General features: G+C 35.7%; 1 protein-coding gene across 6 annotated transcripts in view; it reads left to right on the top strand.

Annotated features, from left to right (window-relative positions):
• The window catches only part of ATG5 (autophagy related 5), a 98009-nt gene that overhangs the window by 33463 nt on the left and 46419 nt on the right, over window positions 1-18127 (top strand). For all 6 annotated transcript variants that reach the window (XR_014953704.1, XR_014953703.1, XM_085574955.1 and 3 more), the window contains exon 7: window positions 11736-11853. Coding sequence is in view for 4 of the 6 variants with exons in the window: in XM_085574955.1 (XP_085431081.1) it covers window positions 11736-11853 (118 nt within the window). In the remaining 2 variants the exon portion in view is untranslated. The remainder of the gene's footprint in view (window positions 1-11735; window positions 11854-18127) is intronic.

Below are 18127 nucleotides of genomic sequence, written 5' to 3'. Positions count from 1 at the left end.
CTGATAGTACTGTAGAATTGAGTGTGAGTGCTTTTTGCACTTGTTCTTTAATGGCAAGAAAGAAAATAATAGTAATGTTTTGAGAATATTTTGAATTCAAGGTGTCAAGCTTTTTATGTCTGACTCTAGAGCTAGTTTGGCTTGTGGAATTTCCCCCTGTGTTTATAAGACCAGCTGATGTTTCACAGTCTAATTGAACAAACTGGCTGATAGATGACAGGAAGTTTTCATCAGTCTTTGGCTCCAGGCACTGTGACAGGGCATATTAGTCAGGAGAGGAGTCTCTACGTGCTGATAGAGACTGCTCTGATGAACTGCTGCTTGCTGTGGGAGCATTCTGAGTCTCAGCTGTTGTGCACTTAACTTGTACTCACTCCCCAGTTTTTGTTTCTTGCTTTCTCCCCATGTCATGCTCAACCACTTCATGCTTTTCTGTGGAGTCTGCCCTCTGATTGTGTGGGATTTAAATCTGTATATTGTATTTCATTCTTGTGATTAAAATTACAAAAGTATTGGAAGGCAAGTGAATGAAAACTCTTCATGCCGAGTTCTCTGGAGTTTTTGTAGAGTTGCAATTGCTTGAGGCAGGCTGGCTGTTTTGTGTTTGCCATCCCAATGAGGGATGATCTACGATTGTTTGTGTTTTCCTTTATTTGGTATTGAATGAGCATTTCCTTTACTTCCATTTTCTAAGGGTTTTGATTAGTTTATTAATTTTATTGCTTATAATTACACACTAGGCCTTAACTTTGAACTGATTTTCCTATCATAAGTCCCTTAAGATGTTGAGATTTAGTTGTGCAGTTACAGATTGTGAGGGTGTTTATCTTCCTTTGGAACAAGTGAAGTTCTCCATACTTAATAATATATAAGTTAAATTCAACATTTGCTCTTTATATCAAAGCTGAAGTATTGAGATGTATAAGTCAACATAAATGTTTACCATTACCTGTCCTCTAAAACTGGGAGTGGGAAATAAAATATTTTAAGACATTATTAATATCTGTTGCAACAAGCTCAAGCATGGCCATTTCCAAGCAATTGAAGACTGTTTCATCCATATTTCCATGTTAATTGGCAGAGCTCAGATAAGCAATTGCAAAACCCATTGCAAGTATGCAAATCAACAACACAATTTGGCCCATATTATGATAACTATTTAAAAATCTGGTCAAAAGAGATTGTTTGGAAAGATACTGGGTCTAATGGTAGAGTTTTCAAGTAATAATAAATCTGCCTTTTAATGCTAGTAGATTATTAAATTTGTTGTTGTTGTTGCTGTTGAAAGTCTCCATTGCATTTCAAGTCTGAAATTTGCCTGACTTCAGTTTCTAGGTTCTGCTTTGCTTTACCCCAGTTTAAAGTCACTGACTTTCTGACCTCCCATATTCACTTATCGGTTGGTATCAGGAGCTTTCTTTGCTACACTGAATCAATTGAGCTTTTTAAGCCTCTTGTCATGAGACTTTCTTATCAGTCCTGAAGTTGATTTTTAGTTATCTTTTCAAATGCTGGCTGATAGTTTGATAATCCTCAAGATTAGTATTGAGGTTAGGGAGACATAAAGGACAAAAATAAAGTTAATCTTTATAAGATATTAAACCAAAATGCTTCAAGCATTGGTGGAATACAGGTGAAGGTAGTTGCTACTTGAAACTTCAGATCTGAAAAATGTTATGAAAGAAGTTGCAATGCAATACCTGGTCAAGGAAGATACGTAGAAAATATGTTGCCGACCTGAAGAGGGCAATACAACACAGCAAGTTTCAGCATTTTGTTGGCTATTGTAGAATGCTCTTGAACAGACCTGTGTGCATTATCTTAATTTTTTATTATTTATTAGAAATGACGCTTTCATAAAGGACATGCTGAAAATAGACAATTTGTTTCTTAAAAACTTCCTTTTACAAGGAAGAAGTTTGAGTGAATAGGAAAATCATGTGAAATGGTGATTTGTGTAACAGCTGGCCTCAGCTGACTTTCTGTGCTGAAGAGAAACAAAGTTTTTCTAATAACTGATGGTTCAGTACTAAAGAAACAGTAGCACACTTTCACCAGTTTTAAATTTCTTCAAAATGATAGCTTTATGAATAAGAAAGTTTAAAAGCTTTATTTGGTAAATATTTTTCCTCATGCCTCATGATTGGAGAGGGGGAAGAGAAAGAAACACTTCTATTTAGTATTGCACAGGGGCAGTGTGATCCTTAAATACTTGTTTTCTGAACTGGCTTGTTTTGTTCTGTGCTGAAAGTAATAGCAATTTGACTTGTTCTCACCTTGAGTTGAAGGTCACTGTCACCGCAGTTCCACCACAGGTTCTGTAATTGCATAAGCTTTTCTTATGCATCACAGTGCACAGTGAAATGAGCTGGCTCAAACCCGTGCTGCTAAAGATGACTTTTTAAACATATTCTATGTTAAGGAGTGCTCATGCAGCTCTTTTGAAAGACTTCAGGAGCCCATGTGCGAGTTCAGCCTTGTGCCTTTAAGAATCTTAGTACAGCATGGGAGCTGTCAATCAAAGTTTCAAAGAAAAAATCTTAGATGATAAATTGTATTTGTTGTCAAAACGTGACTAAAGTTTCCTTAAATATGCCCAAGTTGCCTGTAAAACTGTCAATCTGCCTAGTTCAAAGCTATTGTAAAAGTTGCACAGTGCTCAGGGAAGGAGATGGAGCTATAAAACCTCGATTTGGGTTGATTCTCAGCTGTGGTTGAGCTCTGGATGGTTTTAAGCTAGTTCAGGCCTGTCACTAGGAGCTGCAGTAATTCTTCCGGGTTGAGTGTAGATGTAGCTTGTATACAATGAATAAATTAGTTTTGCTTGTATGAGAAACAGTTTGTTGAGGTTCTGAGTTACATTATACCTAGTTTTAAAAAAAATTAGGGATATACTAAATTCTGCATACTGGGAGTAAAATGGGTAGTATTTTTTTTTAAATCCTTTTTTAATCTTGCAATACTTAAGTTATTTGTAAATCCCCAAGAATCTAAGTATATGAAAAACCAGTAGAATCCTACTAAATTAATAAATTAAGCCAAAGTACATCTTGAATTACAATGGAATAATAAACACTTCTTGTGGGGGGAAGAAAGTCCATTGGCAATTTGAAAATGCCTTAAATCTTGTCTCTTATGCACCCCCCAATTACAAATTGGCAGCAACTTTTTAACCAATTGGTATTGTATAAAACTCTTCAATTGCTGTCTTTTCTTTGAATTCTCTTATGATAATGGAGTTGAGTGTAAATAAGTTTGGGTAAGTGTTCATGTTACAAGTTTGAATTTAAACCATGAGAATGTAGCTCCCTAAACTGTTTCATTAAAGTGGTAACCTTGTATATTTATATATCATTCTAAATTTGTTAGGAAACTTAGTGTATGTATGCAATTTTTTTTAAATTGCTCTTTTTACCTCAACCTTGAATCTTTATTCTTAAGAATGTCAATACATTGAGAGGCTGTGATGAAGACAATGAATGAAACTGAATTCAGTTGAGTTGGCTCTGTGTAAGGTTACTTGCAGATATTATAGTTTAATTTCAGTGTTCTTTAGTATATTGCTGCCTTTCCTCTGATCATTAAAGCTGATCGTTTTACATTTCCATTTCACTTGCTGTAGTCAACGCAAAGAGATTTGCCACTTTCATCACATACTTTGTAATGTGGGCAGGTGCTTATGCTGTGGGAAAAGGGACTTTGCCTACCTGAAGCCGACCTGGAGCTGTATTTCCTAGAGATTGGCTCTTGTACTCTGATGTAGTAGCAAAATTTTTAAAAAATAGTTGGTGAGCTGCTTTCCTCAGAAAAAGGGGAAAAGCTGATATGTAATTTTTTTCTTCAGAGAAATGAGGAATGTCATCTTCAAGGGTTATTTCTGTGGCTGTGCAGCATAAGCAATGCCCATAGAACTAAGCCTAGCTATCTCTTGATGCTGATGTAAAACTCTCCAGAGATGAAAGCCACAGACAGTACCTGTTTTGACTTACCAATATCAGCATTCCACCTTTACTTATTTTTAAATGAAATAGGTGACTAAAACAGGTTAACTTTTGCACAGAATTGAGGATTAGAAAATACAGAAAGTGTTCTCTTTTTTTGAAAGTACTGAGACTTCTATTTGCATTTTCCAGAAGAGTAAAAGCAAATTCTCTACAGGTAAATGTGGAATGGAACAAACCTATGAGGAAGTGGGATATGATACCACACTCTAGAAATACAATATGAATTAGCAAACAATTTTTTAAAATTTTGCTGCCCTTGATTATTGGAGCTCCTTTTAGTTAATCATTACTGTAGAAAGCTACAGCAAATTATTGGATTTAATGGTTTGAAGTAGCATGAAAGAGATTTTTGAGATATTGTATACTTTACTGCTCTTCAGCAAGTAATGTAGTGTTTGATTTTGTGGATGTAAATCCATTTCTAAAGTTGTTTGATAGGTAGTCAGTGTTCAATTACTCAATTTTTAAGTGAGGCTTAGGTCTGCATTTGCATATAAAGCGCTTCAGCTGTGAAGAGCACTATAGTTTTGTTGTCCCTAACTCTTCAGTTATCTTGATATTTTACCAGCTACAAATACAAATTATTTCCTGGGAAGGAAATGTATTACTTTGAGGCCATGCTTTTATTGTAGGTGTGTTTGTCTTCTCAAGGCTCAACAAAACTGCCTCTTGAAGCTGTTTTTTGTATTTAGTCTCTGCTATTTCTGGCTGTGTGATGGTCGCCTCCTATCTGCTCTGTGTGTTTCAAGTGTTGACTTTGTTCTGCTTCTAGGACCTGTCCAATTCACCTGATGTTAAGTAATTCAAATCCAGCTGTTCAAAGAATACAGTGCTACTTTCCCTGCACAAGAAAATTTAATAGATAATTGGAAAGATGAGGCAACAGCCAGAATGTGATTCAGCCATGCTTGTTAGGTATTTTGAGTGATACTTCTGCAACATTTTGTATGGAATTGGAACCTTTGGCAATAAATACTCTTGTTAAAAATGACCCACAAGGTACAAAAGGACCTTAGCAGTGGGACCTATGACAGGGAAGGTAAATTGTATCCTGGGCTGCTGTAGGATGAGAGGTGTCAACACCTTGAGGGAAATGATCCCTCCAGTCTACTCAACACTGGTGAGACCGCACCTGGAATCAAGTTTTGGGCTCTTCAGTTCAAGAGAGACATGGAGCTATGGGATGAGAATACTGTAAAGGACCACTAAGAGGAAATAGTGAATCTAACATCAAAGGTGAAAAAAGGCTCTGGGAGCCAGGGCTGTTCAATCTAGAGAAGAAAAGATTTGGGGGTGGGGAGATCTCATCAATGTATATAAATATCTGTCTGAACATCAGAAAGTATTTTGAGTGCAGAAAAGTGTAGACAACATGATGCATCTACACAAACACTTACAGAAACTTAAGCAATGTCTTCAGTTGTGAAGTGTCCCAATGCATTCAGGCCATTAAATTTTTAATCCGTTTGTTAAGCGGTGCTTTCTAACTACACATACCTTTTTCAGATAATTAGAACATGTGGTGGGACATTAACTTTCAAATGTTTTATATGGTTCTAATTACTCATTTTGTTGCTATTACGTTAAATTTTTTCTAAAATATTGTAAGGAAGCATTCTCTGCCAGTTCAAATAATATTGAGAAGGGTGATATTTTAAATGGTTCTTTAATCTTTTTTAGGATGAGCAAGTAATTGCCCTCAACAATGTAAGGGAGAATTAACTGAAATAGTTGCCATATTTCTCTGTAGGTTTATAATGATAAACTAGTGTTGGTTATGTACAAAGTTAGGACAGAACTGCAATTGCTTCATAAGTATGCTTTGTTTAATGAAAGGCATCAAGGAAGACACAAGTTGTCCATGAGTGATTAGGAGAATAGTCCTTAACCATTCATGATCAAAAATGGTTCAATATTATTGTCTAGACATAACTGTAATAAGCTCTACTACATAAAATTTTAACCTTATTCCAGATGTGTTTATAATTCTGGTTGTGGCTTTAATTTGACTACAGTTTTGGCTAAGATACTAGATAATTTTAGCATTATTACTTGCATCAATTCTTGACATAATACTTGCCACATGTTATGGGGGCCATTGTTAAGTTCTGTTAAAGCTTCCACCAAGAAAACACATCATGTAATTCATCTTGCTTTTAAACCAGTGATCATTTACGTTCAACACCACCTAAATGTTTTTCAGTTTGTTTAATATTTTTAGGAGTGCTTTCAAGAATAACAGAATTTTCACTCCACTTGATGTTGTGATTCCTTGACACATATGATTGATATGATGATTACCTCGTCATCTAAGGAGTTTTATAGAGGTATCATTATAGACTTACACATTTAGCATGAACATATTAAAGCATATGTGCATGCATTCATAGAATCATCTTCAGCTTCAATCTAGTGATAAACTTCTGCACTACTAATTCAGGAGTTAATGTAATTAAATGTATAACGTGTAGCCTGTTTGTGGAATCTTTTTTTGGTCATTGTTGTTTCAGGCCTCTCAAAAATATTAGGGAGTGCAAAATTCCTGTCCATCATGATTAAGACCTTCAATTCAATGAGGAAACCAAAGAGTCCTTTTTGCAGCATATAACTGTAGAAATTCTGATGCAAACTCCAAAATAGGTGAAAGAATTAATTTTTTTTTCATATGTTAAACTCAGGTATATATGTTGTAATTTTTGCAGCCACTGAAAATGTCTAATTTATTAGAGAAATTTAAAATGTAGTATGGGAAAAACGGGTATTTTGATTTAATACATTTGTTGATTTTATAGCTAGTCCTGCAACTCACAGCACGTCCTGTCAGTTACTCAATTTTTGTGGTAATTCTGGGTAGGTGTGTTGAGAATGTCTATTGTTCTTTTTGTCTTCTGTGTTTTTGTTATGTGTTGGATGTATAAAAGCATTACTTGCTTCTTTTATTAAAAGTACTTAATTCTGTTTTATATTGAGTTGCACCTTTTTCTCTGATCAATGATGTGATGTTGCAGATAACCAGTTCAAAATTTTGCATGCTAACAAAAGCAATGCCAGCCTTATTCAAAGCACACAAAATCATAACTAGAACATCTACTTGGTGGACTTTGCAGAGACTGAAGAAATACTAGAAATAGTCTTTTTTTTTTTTTAATGTTGTTCCAGTCCCAACATCTTAAAGGGTAAATGAAATAGAAAAATTATCAAAGGTATAGAATGAAGCAGTGAGTTGTCTGGGAGAAGCTCTCTATTGCTTGGAAGATTTGAAGAGGAGAGGAGAAATAGATTACAGGATAAAGACATACTGCATTGGTGTGTTTTATGCCTCTTGTAATAGAAGCTCAAAATATTAATGAAGTTTGAAAGGTGACAGATTTCAAATAAATAAAACAAGATCATTTTTGTGTGTACTTCAGCTTGTTGAACTGAAAATCATCTTTATGAAAGAGATTGAAGTTTCTTTAAAGGTTTTTTTAAAAGGAAAGAAACAAAACAACAAAAATCACATTAACTCCCACCCAGAAACATTTTTGTACCTTCTCCACAATTAAATACTCAATGAATCAGTCTAATATTAAGCAAAAAGAGGTCAAATCCTGAAATTTCAACAAAACCCCAACATTTCAGCACCAGTGAAAGAACAGTATTTCAGATGGGGATTTGCAGTGTCTTGCTTTTGGACAGGCATGGTGTTGTGATGGTTCTGTGACTACAGCAACTCATCAGCTATTCAGTTAGAATCTCAATTGTGCATTGAGATTCTTAATTGAAAACATTTCTACAAAGTAGAATACATCTAAAATATATAGAAAAATATATTTTAGCAAATATTTGCATAATTTTATTTTCAGGGACTATTTAATTTTCCTGTTGCTTCTTTTTTACATAAAGTAACTTGCATTATTTTGCAAACTCTTGTTACTTCTAAAGCTTCTTGATAACTTTAGATAGATAATTTAATCTTTCTCACTCTGGTATTTTGTTTTCTTGGTTGAGTTTAAGTGAATTTAAACAAAATGGTTCTATGAAATTAAGAGAGCTTTTTTTAATGTAAAGTTGTTCATTACGATGCAGCACAGACTATGAATTTTGACAAGTTACTGAAAATATGATGGAATATGTAGGGAGGTCTCAGCTTTTATTGTTTTAGGTTGCCAGCCTATAGACATGTGGGGATTGTAAGAAATACTTTTTTTACTTTGTGGTTTCAGTATGTATGGTAACTTTTATTTGTTTGAATATTGAGGAGCAGCTGAGTGTTTAGGCAGAAAATCCAAATCCCTTCCTCTTCATGAAAATAGTGGTAACTGTGATTTTTCCAGATTAAAACTCAGTGGTTTGTGAGTTGTGTTTTTCATTTTAAGATGCATCCTGTATAAAGTATCTGACTAATTAAATTGTGGATTTCATGCAGTGTTTGGTGTTGTGTTGATTCTGAAAAGGACCAGGCGAGCTGACAACTTTTTTTTTCCCAGATGATAGGGAAGAAAGAGTTACATTTGTTAGCATAGTATGTGACTGTATAGGTTGTCTGTGATCCTGTGAAGCTTTGCACTGTATTAAAGGGCCTCTTAAAACTTGCCCTCACCTATAACTCTTCTCAATGCCAGTATTTCTGAACAGATAACTTTAATCTTTCTCACTGTGGTGTAATTTGTTTTCACCCTCACTCTCCTATCATTAAGTCAGGGCTTAAACTTTCTTTTAAAAAGAGTAAAATATTAATTTGTTTTGAAATAATGAGATTTAAGTTGAGTGATTGTCTTCATATGCTCATATACTTGAAGGCATTTTCTCTGGAGAGGCTAGCAATTACTGATTGACTTTCACCTGTTTTATCTGGAAATGCATCTGGAATCCTGAACTGCTCACAGCTACATGGAAGCTACACTGTAAAATAAAAAAAATTTTTAAATTCCAAATTTCAGTTGAAGGTATGATCATTTTAGCTGGCAAAATTGTAGACATTGTATGAATATTTCCTTTAGATCTGGTGTAGATTATTTAAAATCATTATTCGTTATGCAGTGGGTTGATTGCAGGTACTACTTTTTCTCATGATTGATTAAGCAAATATTGTACAAAACACAACATTATATAAGCAGCTATTCATGGGGCCTGTTCCTTCATATCTTCTCGTAGTAAATGGAATCATAGAATAGTTTGGAATAGAGTTGGAAGGGGCCTTTCAGAGGTCATCGAGCCTGACCCATGTGCCATGGGCAGGGACATCTTGCACTAAACCATGTTGGCTCAAAGCCCCATCCGGCCTGGCCAGGACTCGCGGGGATGGTGATACTGGAGTAGAAGGTTGTAGTCAAGCTGGTCTTGTATTGCTAGACTGGTGGCAAGGTTTTCTAAAACTATGCTCCTGTATGACTAAGATACTTTGAAAAGTTATCTTATAAATATTTTGGAATGTAGGATGGGACTTTTCTTTTGATTCTTTTAATGCGTAAAACATCTGCTACGTGTGAGGGAAGAAGTGTGTAAGCATCTTGGGGTAATACTCTGCCTGTAGGATTAGATTTGTGAACCACAGTCTTTGTATAAACAATATGCAGTTACTTTTATCATTTTAACATTGATGAAGACCAGTGATTTTTATTTACTTTACCACATCTGTGTTGCTTAACACTTAAAATGCAAAATTGAATTCATTTTCTATAATGTTTCATGATAGCAGCTAAGGATATTGTTTGCAGCAGTCAGCAACTATGTGGGAGACTTGAGAAATACAACTTTAGCTTTTCCCTCTTGGCATTAAATTATTATAGCTGGGGAAAAAATTGTTCTTAATTTATTAATAAATAATAAGAAATTGCAGTACACACTTGGGAAATTCTTACCATAAAATTCTGTTGATGATAACAAGCTTTGACTGCATACTTCTGTTTATTTCTACTTCTGCTACTTCAGGCATTAAGCACTTGGGAGTTATGACTGGGCTCCTGTGAATATCCAATTATTTTTAAAAACTAAACCTGTACAAAATTGTTTTGACTAAAACAATGTTTTAGAGGGATAGTCCCTCTGAAAGGATTGAAAGGAGCAATAGTTTGTATTGCTTGTTCCAATTAAGATAATATGTGATGGAAGTCTCTTTTGCTGGAGCCCACTCGTCCTCAATGCAGGGTACATCAACTGTTTTTAGGATTTAGCTGCTAGCAGAAAATTGTCAGCAACACTTTGGAGCTAGATTAAAATGTTTGGGTTGGTTGAATATGAGACTTAACTTCTCTGCCTCAGGTGCTGAATTTGGGTGAGATGTAATGTTATCAGGAAAAAGACTTTGCCTGTCTTTGCAATGTCAGGTTCTTGCTGCCTGGGAGCTGCTTTTACAGATACCCAAAGAAGAGAGCTACCTTAACAGAACCACAGTTGTTAAATAAGTCCTAAAGATTTGATAGAATTCATTTTGGCCAGGGACATTAAGGGCAACAAGAGAAGCTTCTATAGGAATGTCAGGGATAAAGGAAGACTAGAAAAATTGTGAGCCCTCTCCAGAAGAAATCTGTTTACCCAGAACGTGGAGGTATTCAGTGTCTTTTTTGCCTCAGTCTTCACCAGCAAATATTCCAGCCAGACTGCCCAAGTCCCAAAAGGGAAAAGGCAGGGAATGGGAAAATAAAGAACTGCCCACTCTAGAAGATCAGATCCAAGAACACCTAAGGAACCTGAACATGCACAAGTCTGTGGGACTGGATGAGAGACACCCCCACATATCTTGAGGAAAGTGGCACATGAAAGTGGCTAAGTAACCATCCATCATATTTGAGAAATTGTTGCAGTCCAGTGAAGTTCCTACTGAAATGTAACCCAATTTTTTAAGAAAGGAAATAAGGAAGACCAGGGGAACTAAAGCCCAGTCAGTCTTACCTTAGTGCCCAACAAAGATCATGGAGCAAATTGTCCTGGAAACTATGCTAATGCATATGGGGAATAAGGAGTTTTGCTTGATCAGCCTGGAGAAGAGAATGCTCCAAAGAGACCTTCCAGTACCTGAAGGTGGCCTACAAGAGAGCTGGGGGAGGGACTTTTTACAAGGGCATGTGATGATAGGATAAAGGGAATGGCTTTAAACTGAAAGATGCATAGTTGAAATAATTCTGCAATCCTTTGCATATCTGCAGCAGAAGTGGGCCATATATGTTCTTTACATATGACTGATTCCCTAAGTAGGTAGAAGATTCTAGGTTGCCCATCAAAGCACAATGCTTTCTTTTGTAAATTGGTAGTGGTTCTTGCAGCTGAAATGGTTTGGAATTTTTGATATGAAATCTGAAAAAAAATCACCTGTTGAGCTCTAAGGGTAGAGTATTCCTTTGGCTTGGCAAAATATATAGGAATATGTTGAACTCCTAAGTTTGTGATGATAGTTTTTTTTTTTTAATAAAGATATATTAAAATGTTTTTTATTATAGCATGTTGTATTCCCATAACAGAAGATATAGGGCTTTAAAAAAAAAAGTAACACTCTTGTATCCATGACACTATCTATGCATTATCTTCACAGTTTTTTGGGAGTGACAGCTTACTTGTAATTGCTAATGAACAAAAACTTCCCTGCATTTCATGAGATTAATGAGATGCAAGGTGGGGGGCAGGGGGAATGTGGAAATACCAGATGTTTCTTCTGGTGCAACCTTTAGTTCTGTCCTATAATGTACCTGTCTCAAGTGCTAATACTTGCATGGTCCTTAAATTGTTTGGTTTAATTATTTTTTATTGAAACAGGCAACAACAGAGAGACCTTTTATACAGAAACTATTTCGACCAATTGCTTCAGGAGGACAGTTACATACTTTGGGAGACCTGCTAAAAGATGTGTGTCCTAGTGCTATCACCCCTGAAGGTACTGCAGAAATAACTTCTTTTTCCAATATGATAATTATTTTTCTGATGATTTATTGGGGGTTTTTTTGTATTGTTTTTTTGTTTTGTGTTTGTTTTTGTTTTTTTTAAATATGGGTAATTTGGAGGGAGAATTAAATGTCACTACCAGAGTTTCAGATTACATTAATTCCTGGCTCTTGACTGTGCCCTGCATGGTTTCAAGAAGGTAAAACTGAGTCCTTAGTCATTCCTGAAAAATTAATCTCTAGATATTTTATTTGAAAATTTCTGTACTCTTTTACTGTTATAATGGTCATAGTAAAAATATTAATTTTACATTCTGCACTTAAAAATAATATGAAAGGGTCAGCAGATTTTAAGTTACCTTTAATTGTGTACTCCAAAAACTTTTTATATGTAAAACTCCAGAACTGATAGAAATTGAAGATGTTTTCGGAGTGCTTTTTTCTGTTCTTGAAGTCTAACCTTTTAAACTGTACCAGTAAGAGATTTTTACAGGTATATCATAGTTTATATATAATTACGAATTAGTATTGTGTGAGCAATCAATGTAGCATATTACTTCATACAATAGCATTTGTTGATCTGCACTTATTCAGGAAATAGGCTTTTTTTAATGTAATTTTCAAAGATTACAAGCATTGGAACTGTGATACACATTTTAGGCGGGATAAATGTAACAGTTATGTACTCTGCAAATTAAGATCAAAATTATTTAATGCAAAAGGGTTTTAATTTGTTCTTGCTGTTGCCTGTGTAAATGAGGAACTTAAGAGAAATGTGTGATATTCTAGAGGAGATCTCAGCACAGAATTTACTGGTGTAGTATCAGCATCTTTTGACAGCGAAGTACTGAACTGGAAGTCAATATAAAATTCTACAATATTTTGTCATACACAGAAGTTGCTTGATTCAAAATTAAACAGTTGTCACAAATTTCTCCCAGTAGCAGGATCTTAGAAATTCACTGAAATATCAAAGTACTTTTTTTACCTTTTTTTAATACTTGTAAACACATGGAAATAGTTTCCAAAAATAACAGAAGCTAAGAAAAATATGGAATATTGTTAACCATGTGTCCATTTTTCATAAAGCTATTTTAAATTTTGGAACATTATTTTAAATAATGCTTTCCACTAACTGTCCAAAAGATAAAGGGAGATACTGATAGATACATGAATGTTAGCACCAGTGAGTTTAACCATCTTTAAGTACTTAACTGTCAGTATCATACACACGCTACTGAAAAGGTACAGAGGGAATTTCAAAAAATCAGTGGGAAGGATGGATACATTTTAATTTGGCAGTGGAGCACAAATACAATGAAGGAAACTCATAAGCATTTATGCACAAGTTATTCCAGGATTTAAGGGATGACAATTTTTATGTAGATTTGTCAAAGCTGCAGATGGTGAATGTACTAGTTAACTGCCCTTATTGAAAGTGTAAGTGTAATGCCTACTGTCAGAATACCAGTGATGATGCTTCCCATCAGTAGGCCTTCTTCTCAGATGTTGACAAAAGTACCAACCTTGGACAGCAGAAAAGAAATATGCTGTGCTAATTGCTTGCTTTGTTTTTGTTAAAAGCTAAAAAAACCCTACATTTATTCAACCTGGACAAAAAAAAAAAGTTGGAAGAAGAGAAACTGAAGTAGGTACTGTTCTTACGCATACGAGGAGGGATGTGAAATTCGCTGGGTTTTGGAGTGTTGGAATATGCTTGTCTATTACTTTATACATCTGCTTAAATTGGGCCCAATTTTTACTGAGTAACTTGCAAACTTAAGAGTTTAACAGAGCTGTTTCCTCACATGGTGTGAGCTATGCAGAACTCGGCACATTTTCACCTGTAACACAGCTTTGTATTTTCAGTTGTTCCTCTTGTGTTGTGAGCGTTCTCCCCTTCTGGTATGCTGGAAAGGTAGGGAAGCTGTCTGAGCTAAATGCAGAAAACAATGTGGGCTTCTGAGGAGATGTGGAGGTAGGCTGATACGCAGAATCAGTGGAGGGGGTGAGAATCTGACTGAGCAGGTAATTTGGAAAAAAGTGACAGATCTGGGAATCATTAAATGTGATTGGGAGAGTGACTATAAACAATGTGGCAGGATGAAAGAGATTGGGGCAAAAGCCAAAACCTGACTTAATAAATGTGAACACCTGGACAGAGTAAGTGGGGTAGGAGATGATAAAAGGATGAAGGCAAAAAAGTAGTGTATTGCTTGTGGAGCATGCACAGAGCTTGTGCAAGGCATCTGTGGAAGAATGGTGAGTAGATATCCTGCTGGCCGAGTGATTCAGAGAAGGGATTTGGAGAAGCAAATTGAATCAGAAGTTGAAAAGAAGGATAGTTTGTGCTGGCAGAATGACAAGCTGCAGGTGAAGAAGTTGTCAGGTGGAGCTGGGAATTGTCAGATAAAGGACTGAGGAAAGCCTTTTCAGTGTTTGCTGTACTGCAGACAGGAATACACAGCAGAAATTTAGGCACAGCAACATGGAAAGAAAAAAGGAAGAAGCAGAATTAGAACAAAATGGAGGGATGATCAAGAAAGATTCAGGCATAATGGAAACTGACCTGAAAAGATGGATGCCCATGACAGCAGTGATTCTTACTGCTAAGGATCGTGGACAGGGAAGGACAGTGCTGGTTTAGGCTTGACTGCAAGAGGTCGTCATACTCTGTTCACTGATTATTCAATTTAGCCAGTAAGTGAATTTGATTATTCTCTTGCTTGACTAAATACACTGTTTCATTATTCAAATGTAACATGCACTATATTAAGCATTCATGCTCTAATACAGCTTTGAACTATTAAAAAAACAACTAACACACCAGACTGTTTAGTGCCACTTTTGAGTTTTGCCTGTAGAAGTGTTAGCAGCCATAATGAGGAAAAGAGTTACCCTTTTCCATCAAGTAGACTAAACTCCCAAGACTGCAGGACCACAGGATATCGGTGCTACTGAAGTCTCCATGAAACTCATTCAGTAAAGTCATTTTCTCTGATGCTGGATCACTGAGAATTTAACAAATTTCCTCTACCAACAGATGTTCCATCAGTTGAAAGTACAGAGGAGGGTTTAATTTGCAAGCATGTTTTGGAAACCTGGGATACTACATGTAAAGGTTTTACTTCTAAAGCAGATGTCTCCATTTGAAGTTGAATACTTGAAATTTAGAAGGTGTCAGAGCTGTAGACTGGCTGTACAATCATAATTTCCTTATATACTTACCATTCGGCTTATAATCGCTCTCTGCCTTTGTCTCTCTTTGTCTTCTGTAAGACTATTGTCTTTCTGCCCAGGCTGGGTGTGTTTTAATGTCAGGTGTGTGTAGTGAAAAATCACAGTCCTGATTCTTGGAAGGATAAATCAAGAATTAATGTGCTTTAAGAAGTATTAAAATTTAGGCAGCTGAATACTGCCTTTGGGAACAGAATTTAATTTTTTTTTCCCCTGGAGAATTCATTCATATGTGATTGCAGGCAAAATGGGTGTTACAAATCCACCCATTTTATAGAGAGGAGCATCAGAAAAATCCAGTGATCAGCGTGAACTGACCAGTTTGCTTTCTTGTACTTGAAATCAGTGAGAACTCTGGGCCTTTGAGTGTACCCTCTGAAGTAAAGTTTAGGTCTCTCATAACTATTCTTTTGTCCCACCCTCCAAAAAATTAATATTTCCAGCTATAATATCACTTTGACTTCAATTTGTGATCTCTAAAATGATGATAGTTCAGGAAACTCTTGTTAAAATGGTTTCTAAAGGAAAAATAAATTGTAGTCAGACACTAAAAATCATCCTCTTTGGACCTTAGTGTCTTCTAAGATTTTTCTTGTAAACTTGTATGTTTTGTCTTAATCTGCACTTTATTCTGGTGGAGGCCTTAAAATAATATTATAACATAATAGAATACATTATCAAAGGTTTATTAGAAAATAATTAAAAACCTTTTCATGTCTGGATTTTCAGACTATTCAGTTATTGAAGTTTAGATTTACTTAATTTTTCTGAACAAAGGAGGTAAAATTACTATCTCATCAAAAGTATGCTTAATGGTATAATAGATACTGGTGAAGCAGGTTTTTAAAATCTTTTACTCTTCTTTTCAAAGCTTATTAGATAATTTTCCAAGCTGTATTTAACCTCCCTCTTTAGAATTGAGTCACTGGTGACATTAACAGCATCTTTTCTTCAGTGCAACACAATCAATATGAGTTTTTTCTTTCATTTTCTTCTCCATCTGTTGACTTTTTTTCCCCCCCTTTTCCTCTATGGTTTCTCTTTTCCGATGACTTTTCATTCAACTGGAAGCTTCACGGTAATTGTGGTGTGGTTGCTTGTCTGTGGTGACATCCGTAACTGAGCTTTGTGCCGTGGGAACACAGAGAATATATGGTTTTCAGACTCAGCATTTGTAGCCGTATATTGAGCTGTTCCTGCTGCCAGATTCTTAGGGACCACCACAAGAAGAGGGAGGGAAGGGTTTCAAGAACCACCCACAGTGTCTATATGCCTTTGCTTTAGGAAGCATGGATATAATTAAGTCTTCCTTTTAACTGTGCTGAGAAAAATGTTTCAATGAAAAAAAATATATATATGGGTGTGGATTGAATATAAGCATTGATTACCAGCTGTTGGAAACACGGTGTAAAGAGCACCGTCAAAAGAACAGGTTGAATAATGACATTAAAAGATTGATAGTGAAAATTAGTTTTGTAAAATGCTGTGTCAATATTATTTTGGACTGTTATAGACTGTGGGTAACTGTTTAGAATACTGTGTTTTATTTAAATTAGCTTATGAAACTATTTACTCAAGGCTTTTATTGTTCATTGAAATACTTTAAAAAATGAAAACTTTGAACTGTTATTATCCCAACCCATACTTTACTGTCTTTCCTCAAACTTGTCCTTTATTCAATTATATATATACATAATCATATATTTTTAAAAATACATATATGTCTGTAATTTTTTTTTTTCTGCTTAATGAGATCTGTACATTGCTCACCTTTCTGGATTGCTAAATAGTTTCATCTGCTTAAGCTGTTAACCAGAGAAAAACTGGTTGACAAAAGACTTAGTTATGGGCATTGCTATACCAAAAGCAAAGAGTAGCTTCTGTTTAGAGTCCATGCTCTAACTCTTCAGATTGCAAAGAGTGTTGGCTTTATCTTCTCTTGTCCTCAATCACTGCAGTGGAGTTGGAGCAGTCTGCACGGGAGTTGGGAACCCATTTGTCAAAATACGTATCAAGCATTTAAAACATTAGTAGTAATGGTCAGAAAGTGAAAAGAAAAGCAATGGAACAAGCACTAAGAAGCCACTGTAGTTCTTAAAACTATTGGCAATTACATTAATTATCTTGACTATAAAGGATAGTCTGTTTTTCTAAAGCAACAAGGAGAATGCCTGTCTTTGTTAGTAGCAAACACAGAGTCATAGAATGATTTGGGTTGGAAGGGATCTTAAAGCTCATCTAGTTCCAGCCCCACTGCCATGGACAGGGGCACCTTCCACTATCCCAGGTTGCTCAAGGGCCCATGCAGCCTGGCTTTGAACACTTCCAGGGATGGGGCATCCACAGCTTCTCTGCACATCCTGTGCCACTGTCTCACCACCTGCTGAGTGAGGAATTTATTCCTAGTATCAAATTTAAACCTGCCCTTTTTCAATTTAAAGCCATTTCCGTTTTTCCTATCACTTTCATGCCTTGTAAAAAGATCCCTCTCTAGCTCTCTTATAGGCCTCCTTTAGGTACTGGAAACATACAAGAATTCTAAGAATAATGAAATGTTCGGAGAAGCTTCAAGGAGGATGCACTTATTTTCACTTCGTATTACTCCTCCTGCGGTACTGTGCAGCACTTTCTTCCAGAAGGCTAGATTAGAACTGATCTAATATAACCCTCTCTAATTTGTGTCAGAGTAAGTATTTAGACAGCAAGTGTGTTAAATCATCTGTTTTCTTATCAGCTGAATATTTTCTCTTTTCACATGGTCCTTATTTAGCTGCTTCATAGGCAGTGGTTGTGGTTATGTGGCAACAGGAACAGTAAGACCAGGTCACCACCTTCCACTGAACACTGATACATTTCATTTGTGTCAGTTTTTTTCTTTGTTCTGGTCTTCCTGTGTTGGCATAAAGTTTGAGAAGCAATGAAGTCCTTCTTGTCATGTTTAATAAATATTAAAGTCACTATTTTCAAACTAATCCAATAATCACTTCTTCTGTATTGTAGCCTTCTGTAGTCTTTCTTTATGGCATGTTA

This window comes from Lonchura striata, chromosome 3 (genome assembly GCF_050655825.1).
Source record: "Lonchura striata isolate lonStrDom1 chromosome 3, ASM5065582v1, whole genome shotgun sequence".
Lineage (NCBI taxonomy): Eukaryota > Metazoa > Chordata > Aves > Passeriformes > Estrildidae > Lonchura > Lonchura striata.
Note: the sequence above shows the minus strand (reverse complement) of the source record. Positions and strands in the feature narration are given on the sequence as shown.